We start from the raw sequence: 15,558 nt of genomic DNA on the forward strand, positions 1-15,558 counted from the left end.
GGTGATATGCAAATACATGAAAAGTTTGATATTTACATACATACTACATGTTTTTTATTTATTTACATATCCAACACCTAAAGTTTGATTTTTACATTTATAACACTTTTTATTAAAATGTATGCATGAAAATGTGTATTTTGCTTTTAGAAAATTTGCAACGGTGCTATTTTTGATGTGATGCCCAAGAGTTAAGTTTTATGTACCTAAATATGAAAGTTAGGTGTTAGATATGTAAATATATAAGAATTGTATGGTATGTATGTAAATGCCCATAAAAACAAACACCTACCAAAGGCATCATTGCCTATGTATTTGCTTAATCCTAGTTAGCCCCTTCGCCTAGAAGAAATATTAGGTGCGGATAGATGTGGATTTGGTGGTATATGGTACGTGCGGATAGATGCGAATTTGGAGGCATTATGGCGAACAATACCATCAAATTCGTACGTATGTTATCGACACGTAATATTTCCTCCTTCGCCTGATTCTAGTTAACTTTTTGCCGATTCTAATTGGTTTATTCTGTTGAGTCGAGCATTTGACTAGATTTGGTAACATAGTTTTAGTTAATTTAAGTAGCAAATGTTCAGTGTTAAATGTGTAAATCCTAGTGTTTTTCTATTTATGTATGTTATCAACACGTAATATTTCCTTTTTCGCCTGATTCCAGTTAACTTTTTGCTGATTCTAATCGGTTTATTCTGTTGAGTCGAGCATTTGACGAGATTTGTTAACGGAGTTTTGGTTAATATGAGGAGCAAAAGTTCAGTGTTAAAAGATGTAAATCCTAATGTTTTGATGTCTATTTATGTAAATCCTAATGTTTTTTTTTTCATCTTATTTCAGAAATATTGTGAAAAACTATTATGAGACTGGGTATTTGTGGGAACAGTATGATCAAGCAGGCAAAGGGAAGGGCAGAGGCACAAGACCCTTCACTGGTTGGACTTCTCTTGTTGTTCTGGCAATGGCAGAGCAATTTCCAAGCTTTCAGCTAAATTATAAATAATTAAATTTATTTTTTTAACTCAAGCTGTTTAATTATTTTTGTTGATTTTCATTTAATAAATGAGAGTAAATGAGATTTTGCATATTTGTTGGTTTTTTCTTGCCTTTTTAATCATGATTTTTTATTTTTGGAAATTTGCATAAGTAGCACATAATTTTTATGAATTTATATATGTAATGCCTAAAGTTTGATATGGACATTTGTAATACTTTGGTGATGTAAACTTATGCATAAAAATATGCATTTGGTTTTTAAAAAGTTAATAAATAAATTTAGGTGTTGGATATTTAAATGCACGTTAATTCTGTGGTACATATGTAGGGCGGTCAAAACGGCTCGTTGTTCGCGAACAACTCGTGTTCGATTCGTTAAGAGGCTAGTATTCGATTTGTTTGCTATGTTAACATGCCATACACACATTTTTTTTTTGTGCTTGATCTATAAACGAGCTGAATACGAACAAAAGATTTGTTCGTTCGTATTCGGCTCATTTTGGCTTAAAATACAACTCATCAAACGCACGCACGCACACACGCGCGCTGTTGACACACACACACACACACACACACACGCTGTTGAATCATATTTTAACGATATTTTATTATAAACAATAAGAGTTAAATGTTGCCTTAGCTCTTAACATTTTACGCTTCTGTAATTATGGTTGTCAAAATAACTATTTGTTCGCGAGCAGCCCGTGTTCGGCTCACTAAATAAACGAGTCGAACACACTCACAATTTTTTTTGTTCGAAATATAAATGAGTCGAACATGGATAATAATATTTTTTAACGCGCTGAACACGAATTGAGCTTAGGCTAACTCGTGTTCGGCTCTTATACACCTCTGCATGTATGTAGATGGCCTTTCATTATTCATCATAGCTATATTGAATGGCTCGGATTTTAGATTCGTAGGTGCAGAGTAAATTTAAAATAATTTTTGAAGTGTTTGAAATTCTTTTAATAGACCTTTTTTTTTTGTCAAAATTTGAATTCTCCCAAATTGAGAAAAATCAGGATATATTATTTTGGCTTTGGTTGAATTCATCTGTTGCGATTGAGTGCATGATATATTCATTGAAAATAGAATGAAAAATAAGAAGTTATAAAAAGTTTTTTTTTTTTTTTTTTTTAATTCCTCATGTTGTTTTTGGTTTAAACTAAAATTTTCAAGAAAAGTTTAGTTGATCGATGAGGCTCCATAGATCAAGTAGTAGAATCCGCTCAGAAAGGATTCAGAAAATATCATGTTCTGATAATGACCTGTTGAACTATTTGATTGAGATGTAATGATAATCATTATTATTCGAAAACACGGAAGTTCTATACACGAGAAAGGAAATATCTTGCATAGGTTTGTCACTTTGTCGTATGTCATTTATTATTCGGTTCCTCGCCTCTTCGAATCATTGATTTGATTCGGGAGAGGTTTATTCAAATAAGGGAAGGTTGAGATGATCAACAAGTTTAAAATAATAAAAAGAGAAAAAAGAAAGCTAAAACAGCATGGTTAAGCTCTACTTAATTGTAATATAGTTTCCTACGCTTCTAATGAAATGGGCATAAGTTTAGATGAACTTTTTCCCTGGTCGGGAACTAGCACATAGAGGAAATCTTAAGAGAAACATGAAAATGCATTATGTTTGAGCCACGGAAGTATAAGCATCATCCCTTTGAACGACACTACAAACTCAGGCTTCTAGTTGTCCCCGATCATGTTGTTTGATTTGCTTATTGTTTTTACATAGGATTGCAGGATTTTATTCTTGCAATTGTGATCACATCAAACTACATTTTGTAGATTAGTAAACTAGTGATTCACCTATCCAAATTTCTTTTTAATCATTTTCTCGTTGAATTTATACGCGAACTCAAAAAAAAATCTATACATTACTTGATATGTATACTTATGAGCTTGGCCAATTTTTCTTATATCAACTTTTGAGCATTAAGCTTTTGGCATAGTTGGGATTGAACCTCCAGCAAATTAAAAGCATTGTTGTCATAATTCAATTTTATCTAGATTTTACCATTTGGAGAGATGAGGAAAATGTTCATTTCTTTCTCATGTTGGAAGATAGTGTATTGTTTGGAGATCATATGAGCAAGGAGAGAATCAGAGTTGAGTTATGTCTCTAGAAAACAAATAAAATCTAATTTATGAGTCTTAATAACTTTATGCATTCATTAATTCTAGTTGGATTGCAAAATCCTCTAACATTACAAGAAACCATGTTAGGATAAAATGTAAAAAAAGTTATTCAGTTGGAGGGGGCCCTTCTTTTTGCCAGTCATTTCTAGATTTAGAAGTGGTGGATAGGGTCGTGGAGGGAGGAGGGCTAGAAGGGTTGGTTCATGGGTTGTTTAGAGGAGGAGGGGATATTGGATGAGTTTAACTAAGCAAGGTGTTAGGGAGGTTTTAATATATGCATTTAAGGCTAGAGAATGAGAGTTTGGAGCTATAACATTTGGGTCAGTGTTAGGTTCAGGGGAAAGAGGGAGTTGAAAGGAAGGAGGATTAAGAATAGCAAGAGAGGAGCATTTAGGTCAAGATTGGGATTAGGTAGTGACAACAGAGGAAGTGGAACGGGAGGTAGAGTGATTTGTTTTTGAGAGAAACAAAATTTATGGAATGACTTTCGCGTCTAAGAATGGGAGCAACATTGCTTGATTTTTATAATGGGAATTATGACATGCAGTGGGTTCATGGTCAAATTTATCACAACAGGTACAATATATCACAACAGATACAATGTAGGGGCCTTCATTCGTAAATAATAAGTTGTAACACATCTTTACCTTTGATGTTAATATTGAATGAATCAAGGAGAATGGATTGGGTATTCATTAGGATGCTAACCTTTGCAAAAATGAGACGTGTGCCCTTGGCAGTTAGCGAATCCACTATTAAAGGTCCTCCAATAGAGCTAACAATCTTAGAAATGTCATTCTTTGTCCAGCAACACAATGAAAGGTTAGGGAGTTTAACCCAAATATGCTTCTTGAAATCTTCCTTGATAGACTGAAAATCTGATGACCATCACTTAAATATGAAAAGTTTTCTAGAAATAAACCATGAACCGCTATCTAACACCATATCAAGTTCTTCCAAGCAAGTAAAGTTAAAAGAGAAAACCCCTTCGTAGAGAGAGATAAGATCGACCAGACCTTTAAGTTTCCAAAATTTGAAAATAGTTTGCAATAGGTTGTCGTAAAAATGACTTTTGTCCATAGCATAGCCCACACGTGCATGGTTCCAACGTTTAGAGCCTTCCTCAACTTCCTCATCATAAAAGACAACTGTTTTACCAATAGAAGGAAGGTAAAATAGATTAAAGGTGCGTTGGAAATGTTAAGGAGCAAAGCCCTTTCAAGTTTGTAGAGGGAGGTGAGCCGAAAATAGAAGGGAGGAGCTAAATCCATGTGTTGAGGGCCAAGGCCAATGCCCCTTAGTAGGGATTAGGAAAGAGTTTATCAGAGGCGGCTAAGTTTTAAGAGGAGCATAGAGAGAAAAAGGTGCTGAGAAGAAAGAAACCCTAACAAAGCACCAAGACAACTAGAAAAAAAAATCCCATTTAAACTCCACACATTTACAATGACTCTTTTTTCAAATTTTTTATCATCAATATAAAAGATATCTTTTATAATTAAAATATATTATATTATAATACTACTATTTTTCAAAACCATTTTTTCCTATTAATTTATTAATAAAATTATTTCAATTTAATTAATAAAAGTTATTGAACTAGATTCAAATGATGTTTTAATATAAACAATATTTTTTAAATTTAGTCTCAATCCTTATAATCTTACGACTATCTGATTAGGGTTATCAAAACGACTCTTTGTTCGTGAATGACTCGTGTTCGGCTCGTTAAGCAAACGTGCCGAACACGAACACACTTTTTGAGCTCGAAATATAAAAGAACCGAACACTCGTTTACACCCCTAATTATACCATCATTGCATTTATATATATAAACCCTTGCAGCCTTACATTATCCTACCATCATTAATTTTTCCAAACAACAATAATTACCAAATCATAAATCTCACATACCTCATAAAACATAAATCAAATATGCAAATCAGTCCACCTCAAATCTTATTTTAGCGCTCAATCCCCTCAATCTTATCTTCCACATCCATATATAGCTGCCTCAGCTTCTCCAAATTCTCCTCGGAAGTGTCCCAATACCCTCTCCCGCTCGCCTCCAAGAATGTCTGCACCATCTTCCTGAACGAGTTAGGGTTTGTATCCATCAACCTCTTCAGCATCTCCTCGTCCTTTATGAAGGTGCTATTCGCCTCCTCGTAAACCCAGTTATCCACCTGTCCCGACGTCGCGCTCCATCCCACCGTGTTCGTCAACCGCTTCTCAATCTCCCTCACCCCTTCATACCCGCTCCCCATCATTCCCTCATACCATTTCGGGTTTCCTCGCATCGAGCCTTACGGTCTCCGCCAGCGTCCTCACCTGCGCGTTCGCCGTCGTCGTGTCGGCGATGTACGCGCTAGGTTTCTTCCCGTCGCGGCGAAGTGACTGTACAAGATTCGTCGGATCGGAGTCGAAGTAATGGCTGACATCGGTTAAGGAGATTTCCGACGAATCTAGGTTTTGGAATGTGGCGTCCGCTGTGCGAAGTGCCATTTCGAATACCTTCCGTTTCTCGATCATGCCCGCACCGGGGGCGTCGGAGTCGAAGGCGAAGGACTTGCGGCTTAGATACATGTCTTGAAGCTGGTTCTCGTCGTTCCAGGAAGAGTTCTCGACTGCTAAGTTGATGTTGGAGGAGTAGGAGCCGGATGCGTTGGAGAATACACGGGTGGCTGCTTCTCGGACTGGCACCCCTAGTTCCGCCGCCTGCTCCATTGCGTGCTTGCGAATGTAGTTTTGCTCCGTTGGTTCATCGAATTCCGCCACCATTTTCACTGCTCGATCCAGTAGATTCATCTGCAGGTAAATTAGGTTAAATTTCTAGTTAATTTGTTTAGTATGGTGGTTTAGTGTGACTTACCTGGTTAATGAATAGATCTCGGAAGACGCCGGAGCAATTGACGACTACATCGATTCTAGGGCGGCCTAGTTCTTCAAGGCTGACTGGTTCCACTCGATTTACGCGGCCGAAAGTGTCAGAAACCGGTCGTACTCCGATCATCCACAGCACCTGAGCAAGGGATTCTCCGTAAGTCTTGATGTTATCCGTCCCCCACAAAACCAGAGCGATTGTCTCCGGATACTTTCCGCCATTGTCAACCTTCTGCCTCTCCAACAGCCTATCCACCACCACTTTCGCGCTCTGCATTGCCGCCGCCGTGGGAATCGCCTGCGGATCCAGCGCGTGAATGTTCTTTCCCGTCGGCAACACCTTCGGATTTCTTATAGGATCTCCACCAGGCCCAGGCTCAACATAGCTTCCTTTTAAAGCCATTTTCAAGCTTCCTAATTCATTATCGGCTACCACAAGATTCAAGCACTCGCCTAGAAACTGGAACAGATTCCTCAGCTTCTCCCTGTCCGCTCTCAAGAATTTTGTCTTCGATAAGTACTGAATCCATGGCTCAACAAGAGCAAATCCAAACATTGAGGTAAGCTTCTCGGCCACATCAACCACTTGCCCTTTCTTATTCGTTGTTTTTTCCACGAAAGCAGTAATGGCTCCTCGCGAGGCCTCCGTTATCTGTCTCAGAAGCTCGACATCAGCTAAGATTCCTCTATCGCTTCCCCTGTACACATCTTCAATATCTCTTCCTACAGTCTCTGCTAAAATTCCCGGCAGGGAAAATATATCGTCTTCAGGTCGATCCAGCGCTGCTATATTGACTAGCGTGGCCACCGCCTCAATCGCCGACGGTGGCTCTCCGATCACATGAAGCCCGCAAGGAAGCAAGCGAGACTCGATCTCCATTATCTTCGAATAAACCTTTCCGACCACAAGATCTCTCTCTTTCGGTAAGAGCTCTACTCCTTCCTCCGGCAATGTCACATCCTTGTCCAGATTACACTGCTTGGCGGTACTGATTATTGAATTAACAATCTGCGATCCTCGTCCAGTGTCCTTGAGGGACTGGTAAGAGGAGATGAGCTCCGACAGCTGTTTCAAACCCTTATAAAGCCCGGCGTTCTCCGCCGGCGGAGTCAAGTAGCTTATCGTATTAGCGTAGCTTCTTCGCTTAGCAATAGTGGCTTCCGACGGATTGTTCGCGGCGTAGTAATATATATTAGGTATGTTTCCAATCAGGCTATCAGGATAACAAACATCACTCATTCCCACCTGCTTTCCCGGCATGAACTCCAGCGATCCATGAGTGCCAAAATGAAGCACAGCGTCGGCTCCAAAAATCTTCTCCACGAAGGAGTAGTAGGCCGCGAAGCCATGGTGAGGGCTGGCTGATTTCGAGAAGAGAAGACGCATCGGGTCTCCTTCGTAGCCGAAAGTAGGTTGAACGCCAATGAACACGTTGCCGTATTGCTTACCGTAGACGAGGAGGTTTTCGCCGTCGGAATTTAGGTTTCCGGGGGGCTTTCCCCAGCTGTCTTCTAAGGCGGCGGCGTAGGGAGTGAGGGATTTGTACTCGCGGACGCTCATCCGGTAGGCGACGTTGAGGTTAGGGCTGCTGTACTTCGCCTCTTTGTCGTGGATGATGCTTTCAATTAGGTTTTCGGCGGTGGCCGGGAGATCGCCGACGTTGTATCCGTCTTTCTTGAGGTCGATGAGAACGGAGAAGATGGAGGAGAAGACGTTGAGATAAGCCGCGGTGCCCACGTTCCCCTTATCCGGTGGAAAGCTGAAAACCGTGATTGCGATTTTCTTCTCTTCCTGGTAAGGTGCAGAAGAGATTTAGTTCGTTATAAAATTGGAGCATATACATACATGGCACACAATTATTATATATTTACATATCTCACTCTTAAAGATTCATATTTGCAAAGATTCATATTTGCACAAATAATATTTAAATCTTTAATATCCATCAAAATAGTACTATTACTCGATTTATGCTAGAAAATTCACAGTGGCAGAATAAATGATTATCGTCTTACTAAGTACAAAAACCTAGCACACACTCAAATAGAAGTAAGAAATCAGTAGCGACACCAGAAGTTTTTATGTAGAAAACCCTGAAGAAAAAAAAAAACCACGAGATATCCACTGTAATTTTGAGCATATTGACTCACTCTTCTCTTGATTTAGGGAAGATGAAGTTATAAGGATAATTGTTGTAAATGTATAGTAGTGGTTTGTCGATAGTAGTCGTAGTTTAGTTGTAATGAGTGCATTTCTCAATGAAAGTAGGTTGCAAGAGCTGTAGTTAGTTGCTATGGAGAGAATAATTTGTTGTAAATGTTGTACACGGTGCTTGTAGCACTAGCTTTTTGGATTGAAATTATTTGAAATCCATGATAGTGGTTGGTCATGCAGGCTGCAGATGGTTATCTCAGGAGCTTCAGTTGGTCATTGCTATTGTGGTAGGATGCTGCAAAAGCTGTGAATCACGTAAGTTGTAGTTTGTCACATGAGATGTAGTGGTGAGCTGTGATGACTTCCATAGTTTGCAGAGGCCAGAGTAAGGTGCCGTACGGGCTGTCAACAATGTAAATTGTAATTGGTCGGGTAAGCCGTAGGGACAAGCTATGACAGCGTTCGTAGGCAGCGGGGGTCGAAGTTGAAAGTTACATGAGTTATGAACCACGTAGATCGTAGTTGATCAAGTAGGGTATATTGGCAAGCTGTGATGATGTCCTTAAGCCACGCAGTTGGAGTCAGGAAGTGAACGAGCTATGAACCATGTAGGTTGTAGTTTGTCACGTGGGACGCAGTGACGAACTGTGACGGTGTCCGCAAGACTCAGAGACCGGAGTCAAGAGTTGCACGATCTATGAACCATGTAAGTTGTAATTGGTTATGTAAGTTGTAGCGACGAGCTGTGATGATGTCCATAGGCCGTGGGGGCATGAGTTGGTTGGATGGGCGACAATTGAAGGTGGTAGTAATCAAAAGTGGCCTGAGGCAGCGGCGGGGGCTGGATTACGTAGGCGGCGGCTGGATTACGTAGGCGGCGATCGGAAGGTGACGACGGCCTGAAACTGCGGTGGTCAAGAGACAATGGTGGTTGGAGATGGATTTTGAAGGCAGAGACGGCCTGAGACGACGGTGGTTGGAAGGCGACGTTGGCTTAAAACTGCGGCGGTCGGAAGGCGGAGGCAGAGACTGCCGGAAGGCTGTGATGGCCTGAGACGACGGCGACTGCCGGTAGGCGGCGATAGCCTGAGATGGTGGTGAATATCTGAGACGGTGGCGGCAGCCAAAGGGCGGCGATGGTAGATGGAGACGACGGCGGCCCAAAGGCTGCGACAGTGGTTGGAGGCAATGACGATAGGAAGGAGACGACGACAGTGGCAGCCCGAATGTGGCGACGACCGGAAGTCGACAATGGCTAGAAAGAAATGGTTGCGGCTCAAAGGCAGCAGCGACCAGAGAAGTTGGCGGCCCGAAAGCAACCACGGCCAGAAGGCAGCGATGACTACGACCGGAGACGTTAACAACCTGAAAGTCGACGGTGGCCCCAGACGATAAGGGACGGGAGGCGGCGATTTTCGGAAGGAGACGACGATCGCCAGAAGGTGGTGAATGCAGGAAGGAGACGGTGGTGGCCCGAAGGCGTCGATGACAGTCGAAAGGAGTTGACGACCGAAGGAGACTGTGGCTACCCAAAGGCGACTGCAGCACGAAGACCTGATGGTGGCGGTTGCGGTCTAAAGGTGGCAACGAACAGAGATGTTTGCAGCTCTAAAGCAGCGGCGAATCAAAGGCGGCCACAGCCGGAGACGTCGGCGGCTCGAAAGCAAGGGCGGAGGCCCGAAAACGACGGCTTAAGAAGTCGACGACCTGAAAGCTGCGATGGCCGGAAGGCGGAGGTGGCGGCGATATGAGACGGCGGGGGTTTTGAAGCGGCGGGAACAACCCTGGGCGGGAGTGGGTGGGGAAGCGATGACAGTCGGAAGGAAACGAAAGCGACCCAAAGGCGGCGATTGTCAGAAGGCTGGGGCGGCCTGAGACAACGATGTAAGAGGCTAAGTTGCAGCTTCCTCTTATGAAGGCTCTGCTCCCTCTCTCTCTCTCTCTTGTTTTGGCGTTTTGTCCTCTCTCATGAGGAGCTTGGGGCTCTATTGATAGAGTCTAAATTGCAAATAAGACATTAATCCAAAATACTCTTGATTGGACGATCGTGAGAGATCCCCTCGATCAGACGGTGTTTGATGGACATTTGACTGTTTTAATAATGTCGGAATTGGAATTGAGTAATCTTGAGTTCTTTAACGCTCAATTTGACTATAAGCACGTCATATTTGACACTCCTTTGTGACCTTCCAATTATGTTTGAAAAGCTTCCAAAAGTGGTTTATTGGCTTGATCAGAACTTGATTCAACTCAATTTGACTGTAAGTTTGCTCAAATTGAAGCTCCTGATGACTTTAAATCGAAGTTTGAACGTCCTTTGCTTAAAAAATTTGTCTCGAGATTCATGCAATATCTCAAAATTCATGTTGGATGTTAGAAATTTGTTGAAGCCGTATGATTACTATTTTTTTCAAAATTCAAATGCACATTTTATGAGTAAGTTGATAGCACCAAACTGCTGAGTATGTAAATATAGAAGTTTAGGTGAGAGATATGTTAAATACATAAGAATTATGTTCTACATAAGTAAACTACCCTATATAATTTATTGCACCAATAAATATTGCTTGTAAATATTCACAAATTTTTAATATACAGAAAGGCATGAGTATGTTTAAAAAATTAATCTTGATTAGAATTTTTACATAGTTAAGAAAAGAGTAATTTATTTACATGTTATTAAAATTTTGTGTAATTTTAAATATTAAAAAAATATCTTCCATTTAAATTGGCATCCACACTTTAATGACCCACCATCATTTTTAGAGAAAATTTTACATCAATTACTTAACTTGAACATCAATATTTTAAATTATAAGTACCACTTTTTTGAGCTTCTCCATCACCTTTACTAATTATCACACTTATTTTGCTATATCACTAATTAGCAATTATCAATTTAATTGTTGTATAAATGTATAATTCAGTTGTGATTAACTATGATATAATTTTTATTAACTATTCAATAGGTTATATAAGGTGATTAATCATAATAATGTGATAGTGTCATCATCTATCTTTGATTCCTCTTATTTGAAAGCATCAAATGGTGATCAATAAGAAACATTAGAAGTCGAGTAACGAAGGTTGATAAGTTTGACCACCTTTCTCATAAGCAAGAAATTTAGAAATTCAAAGATGGGTGTTATATTGATGATTGATTTATATCATATAGTTTGATTTGTGTCGGGCAATAGATGTCGAGACATGTTTGAGTAATAAAATCTATTTGATTGCTCAAATCTGACCCTTTGAGATTTTTCATGTTATTCCCACTAATAATTTATGTCTTCGAGCACAACAAAGGCGAGAATTATCCTTGATTCATCTTCTTATAGAAGGGAATATTCAACAATTGAAAAGATAGATATCAAATATTATGACAATAATTATTGATTTGGAGCAAGTAGTAGTGAGGATGACCACCATTAATGTGGGGTGATGATAAACATTGATGTTAGCCAACAACTAACATCGACTGACGACAAGTAGAGCTCTATAATTATCTTTGACTATCAAAACTATTACTGAGAACTCTCCTCTTAAATGTGCAAGAATTTGATATATTTATGAATTTTAAGAAAAATATTTAAATTCTTATCTCTAAAACATTTGAACACCCAAATCTCAAGAGTATCTTAACGAACTTCAAATTGAACAGTCTTAATCATATTAGATGCATTGTAATTAGAGTTGCTTTGATTATAAGCATAAAAGTTTAGAATATGTTTGACCTATTAAATGATGTAAACTAAGGTTTTGAATAAGTCGATGTGAACTTCAATATATAAGTAGAGGCGGGCATTTACATACCTGCCACACTGTTCTTATATATTTATAGGTCTAACAATTTAACATTCATATTTATGTGCATGCAACATCATATCGAAAATACTAACATTAGAGGTGCAAAACTAGTCAAGTCGAGCTCAAGTCATGCCAGTTCGAGGTCAGCTTGTCTGGCAAACTCTTAGCTCGAGCTCGAATGGCAAGCTTGAGCTCGACTCGTGTTGGTAGCAGTTGGCTCGTGAGCTCGAACTAACTCCATTTTTGTCGGAGCTCGTTGGAGAAGGTATTGATGGCCGAAGGAGACAGCGGTGGGAGCTCATCGGAAAATGTTTTGAAATGACTAGTAGCAAGCTAATCGAGCCGGTTCGCAAGCCCACGAGCCGAGCCGGGACAATCCAAGCTCTAGCTTGTTTAATATACGAGCTCAAATTTGAGCTCAAGCTCGTGGCTCGGTAAAACTCAGCTCATGAGCTCGTTAACAAGCCGTGCTCAAGCCGACTCGTCTCATTTGCACCCCTAACTACCATCACTATCTTTTTGAAAGTGAAATACACATTTTAATGCATATTTTTATGAAACCGTGTTGTAAGTGTACGTATCAAATTTTAGGTGTTAGATATGTAAATACATAAGAATTGTATGGTAGAATTGTATGGTATGTATGTAAATTTTCCATATAAGTATCATAATTTTCATCTCATCAAGCTGCATTATCTTAAGTTGAAAGTTTTAAGAATGAGCATAGAGATGACTCTAGTTACCTTTGATTTGCTCTTGAGCTGCGCCCATCTTATAGCTCTCGTACAAAGCTGCTCCACTCTCTTATGCAAAGCATGTGACTTCCCTGTTAATTAGCATATTAAAATTTTGTTTTTCCCTTTAAAATTTTATATAAAACTAGTTCAGATATCATCATCCCAATTACTTCGAATGTTTTAATTTATATTGTATGTATGCAGTAAAGCTGCTGGAGGCGAATATATAAAAACGAACGAACCTGTTCTGGCATCTCTGCCGGAAAACACAATCGGCTCCATCCCTCCGTCGAGCTCCGGCAACGCCACCTGCAAGGCAACCTGAATGGGATGCAAACCCAAGGTGCTATTAAGCCACTCCTCCGTCGTCTGGAACACCAGCGGCAACGCCACCATATACGGCACATCCAGCTTCCTCAACGCCTCCACCGCCTTCGGATGATCCTGCCTCGCCGGCCCTCCCACCAGCGCGAATCCCGTCAACGAAACCACCGCGTGCACAAACGGCTTCCCATTCACCGGATTTATCAGATACCTCTCCACCGGCCCCGAGAAATCCAGCCCCCCTGCAAATATCGGTATCACTCTCGCCCCCCTTGCCTCCAACTCCATTATCACCGCCACATAATGCCCATCGTCTCCCGTCACGATGTGGCTCCTCTGTAACACCAGTGCGATCACCGGAGCTTTCGGATCCCTCGCCTCGGCCTTAAGATCCCTTCTCGTTCCATACCAGTTCAAGTACTCCTTCGCATCGTCATACATCGCCGGAGCCATCGGATGCCAGATTCCGCTGTCAAGGTACAGCACCGGATCGGCGTATTGAATCTTCACCTTCCTGAGCTCCGGGACATAGGAGCCGGCGATCATCTTGACGAAATTCTCCAAATTCTCTGGCGAGCCGCCAAGCCAGAACTGGAGACTGAGGATGTAGAGCCTGGCGTCCTGCGCCTTGTCGCTGGGCAGGTATTTGAGGACCTTAGGGAGGGTGCGGACGAGCTTCAGCATGCTCTCAGCGAACCCTGCGCCCCCTCCCTGCTTCTTCCTCTTGAAGAGCTGGAAGAAGGGGCTCTTGGACTGGCCCAGCTGAGACATGCTGAAGGATCCGAGCTTGTTGAGCCTCATGACTTCAGGCATGGACGGGAAGACAATGACTGCGTCCATGCGGTCCCGCTCCTTCTCCACCGCCTCCTTCACCTTGAGGGCCAGCTCCTCGACAAAGATGAGGGAGCCGATGAAGATGTTGGCAGCGGCGAGGTCGTCGCAGAACGTGCGGTAGGTGGTCTCGTCGCGGAGCTCCTCGACGAGGTAGCCGACGATCTCGTAGGAGGCGTGGCGGCGGGAGGCATTGAGGGAACGGACGGCGGAGGAGAGGGAGGATTGGTACTGCGCTTCGAGCACGACGTAGACTATTTTGACCCGGGGAAGCCGCAGGAAATCCTCGCCGGAGTTGGGGTCTGGAAGTATCCGGCGAACTTCGGGCTTGGTTTGGGTGAAGAGGCCGTTGCCGGCGACGGTGGCGGTGCATGAGCAGCTTCTTGGTGGGGGTTGGGTTAGGTGGGGAAGGGAGGAGGATTTGATGTGGGAGAGGGGGGAGAAGTGTTCTGTTTTGGAGATGTGGAGAGTGAAGGGAGTGAAGGCGAGGGACGCCATTGCTGTAGAAAGGGACTGTGGAAGATTGGGGGATGTATAGAAGCAGAGGAAAGGAATTGAGAGGTGATCGATATGTTTGGTGGGAGGTTTGACACGTGGCTGGGGAAAGAGCGACGGTGAGCTTATCTGAGTTCGGGGAGGGGTGGGGCCAGGTGGAGCTTTGGTATTGGTGCGTTGGGATTTTTTGAGCGTCTGAGTGGAAGGCGGAGGATAGTAAGTAGCCTTCGTTCCTTTTCGGGGCGGGAAAAAGCTTTAGTTTTGTGGCTTGGAATGAAGAACGATTATGATATTTTCAGCTGCTTCTCTACCTAGCAAGGTAAAAAATAACTTTTAAATTTAGAGAAATTTACATGCATATCACAATTCCTTTAGTCTTGCATGCATGCGTTCTTAAGTTATTTTTCATGTTATTTGCACTTTTAAGTTTGACCTTTCAGGATTTTCACCTTCCTTGAAAGCTCTTGATTGCTCATCTGCATGCATCTTTCTTGATTTTATCCTCTTCCGAGAGTACATGACATGGTGCCATTGTTGTTAGGCATATTCTTTATCATACATTTTATGCATTGCTTCTTTGTGTTTATGCATGTTGGGTCTTATTTTTCCAAGTATGATCATGTATCTTGTTGCACCATATATGTTTAGGTCTCATGAGTTTGCATTTCGGTGGTGGTAACCAGACGACCCTTAGTTGAATTTGAGGGTGATGATAGGGAAATGAACATTACTTGTATTTGCCCGGATGAATAATGTGAGTTATAATATTATTATTAGATCTTGTAGGATTGTTCCTAGCATAGGCTTAGGTTAACGTTCGGCGTTCGTAGTGATGAGAGTTAACCCAATCAGATGCTCAAGATAGGGCCAACTTTGTGACTCACTCTATTAAGATCCTAGAAAAGGACCCTTATGCTTATGCACTTGGACATATGCATCGGCAACATCTTGTAGTTCCTTTATAGACTTGGGGCTAAGATGTAATTAGGAATTTCCGTGCACAGTTATTGTTCAATGACTTGTGATAGCTGTTGTACACTTTCCGTGCATTTTACGTGCTTAAACAATATGTGACTTGCACATTAATATATTTTTAAAAAATTTAAAATTAAAATTAATACATTTATTCCTGAGCAAATAATATGTATATATATATATATATAT

General features: G+C 41.4%; 2 protein-coding genes across 2 annotated transcripts in view; one reads left to right on the forward strand and one right to left on the reverse strand.

Annotated features, from left to right (window-relative positions):
* The window catches only part of LOC110032801 (mannosyl-oligosaccharide glucosidase GCS1), a 56,035-nt gene extending 54,986 nt beyond the window's left edge, over positions 1 to 1,049 (forward strand). The window contains exon 22 of the mRNA XM_020736560.1: positions 850 to 1,049. Coding sequence (XP_020592219.1) covers positions 850 to 1,012 — 163 coding nt within the window. The 3' untranslated portion in view covers positions 1,013 to 1,049. The remainder of the gene's footprint in view (positions 1 to 849) is intronic.
* A 3,941-nt stretch (positions 1,050 to 4,990) lies between these two features.
* LOC110026682 (magnesium-chelatase subunit ChlH, chloroplastic) lies at positions 4,991 to 14,487 on the reverse strand. The gene is given in 5 exon segments (XM_020727763.1): positions 4,991 to 5,454; positions 5,456 to 5,970; positions 6,035 to 7,837; positions 12,751 to 12,833; positions 12,987 to 14,487. Coding segments are annotated over 5 exon segments (4,140 nt in total). The 5' UTR covers positions 14,398 to 14,487; the 3' UTR covers positions 4,991 to 5,126.
* Positions 14,488 to 15,558: the final 1,071 nt, after the last annotated feature.

Source organism: Phalaenopsis equestris, unplaced genomic scaffold (assembly GCF_001263595.1).
Source record: "Phalaenopsis equestris unplaced genomic scaffold, ASM126359v1 Scaffold000002, whole genome shotgun sequence".
NCBI lineage: Eukaryota > Viridiplantae > Streptophyta > Magnoliopsida > Asparagales > Orchidaceae > Phalaenopsis > Phalaenopsis equestris.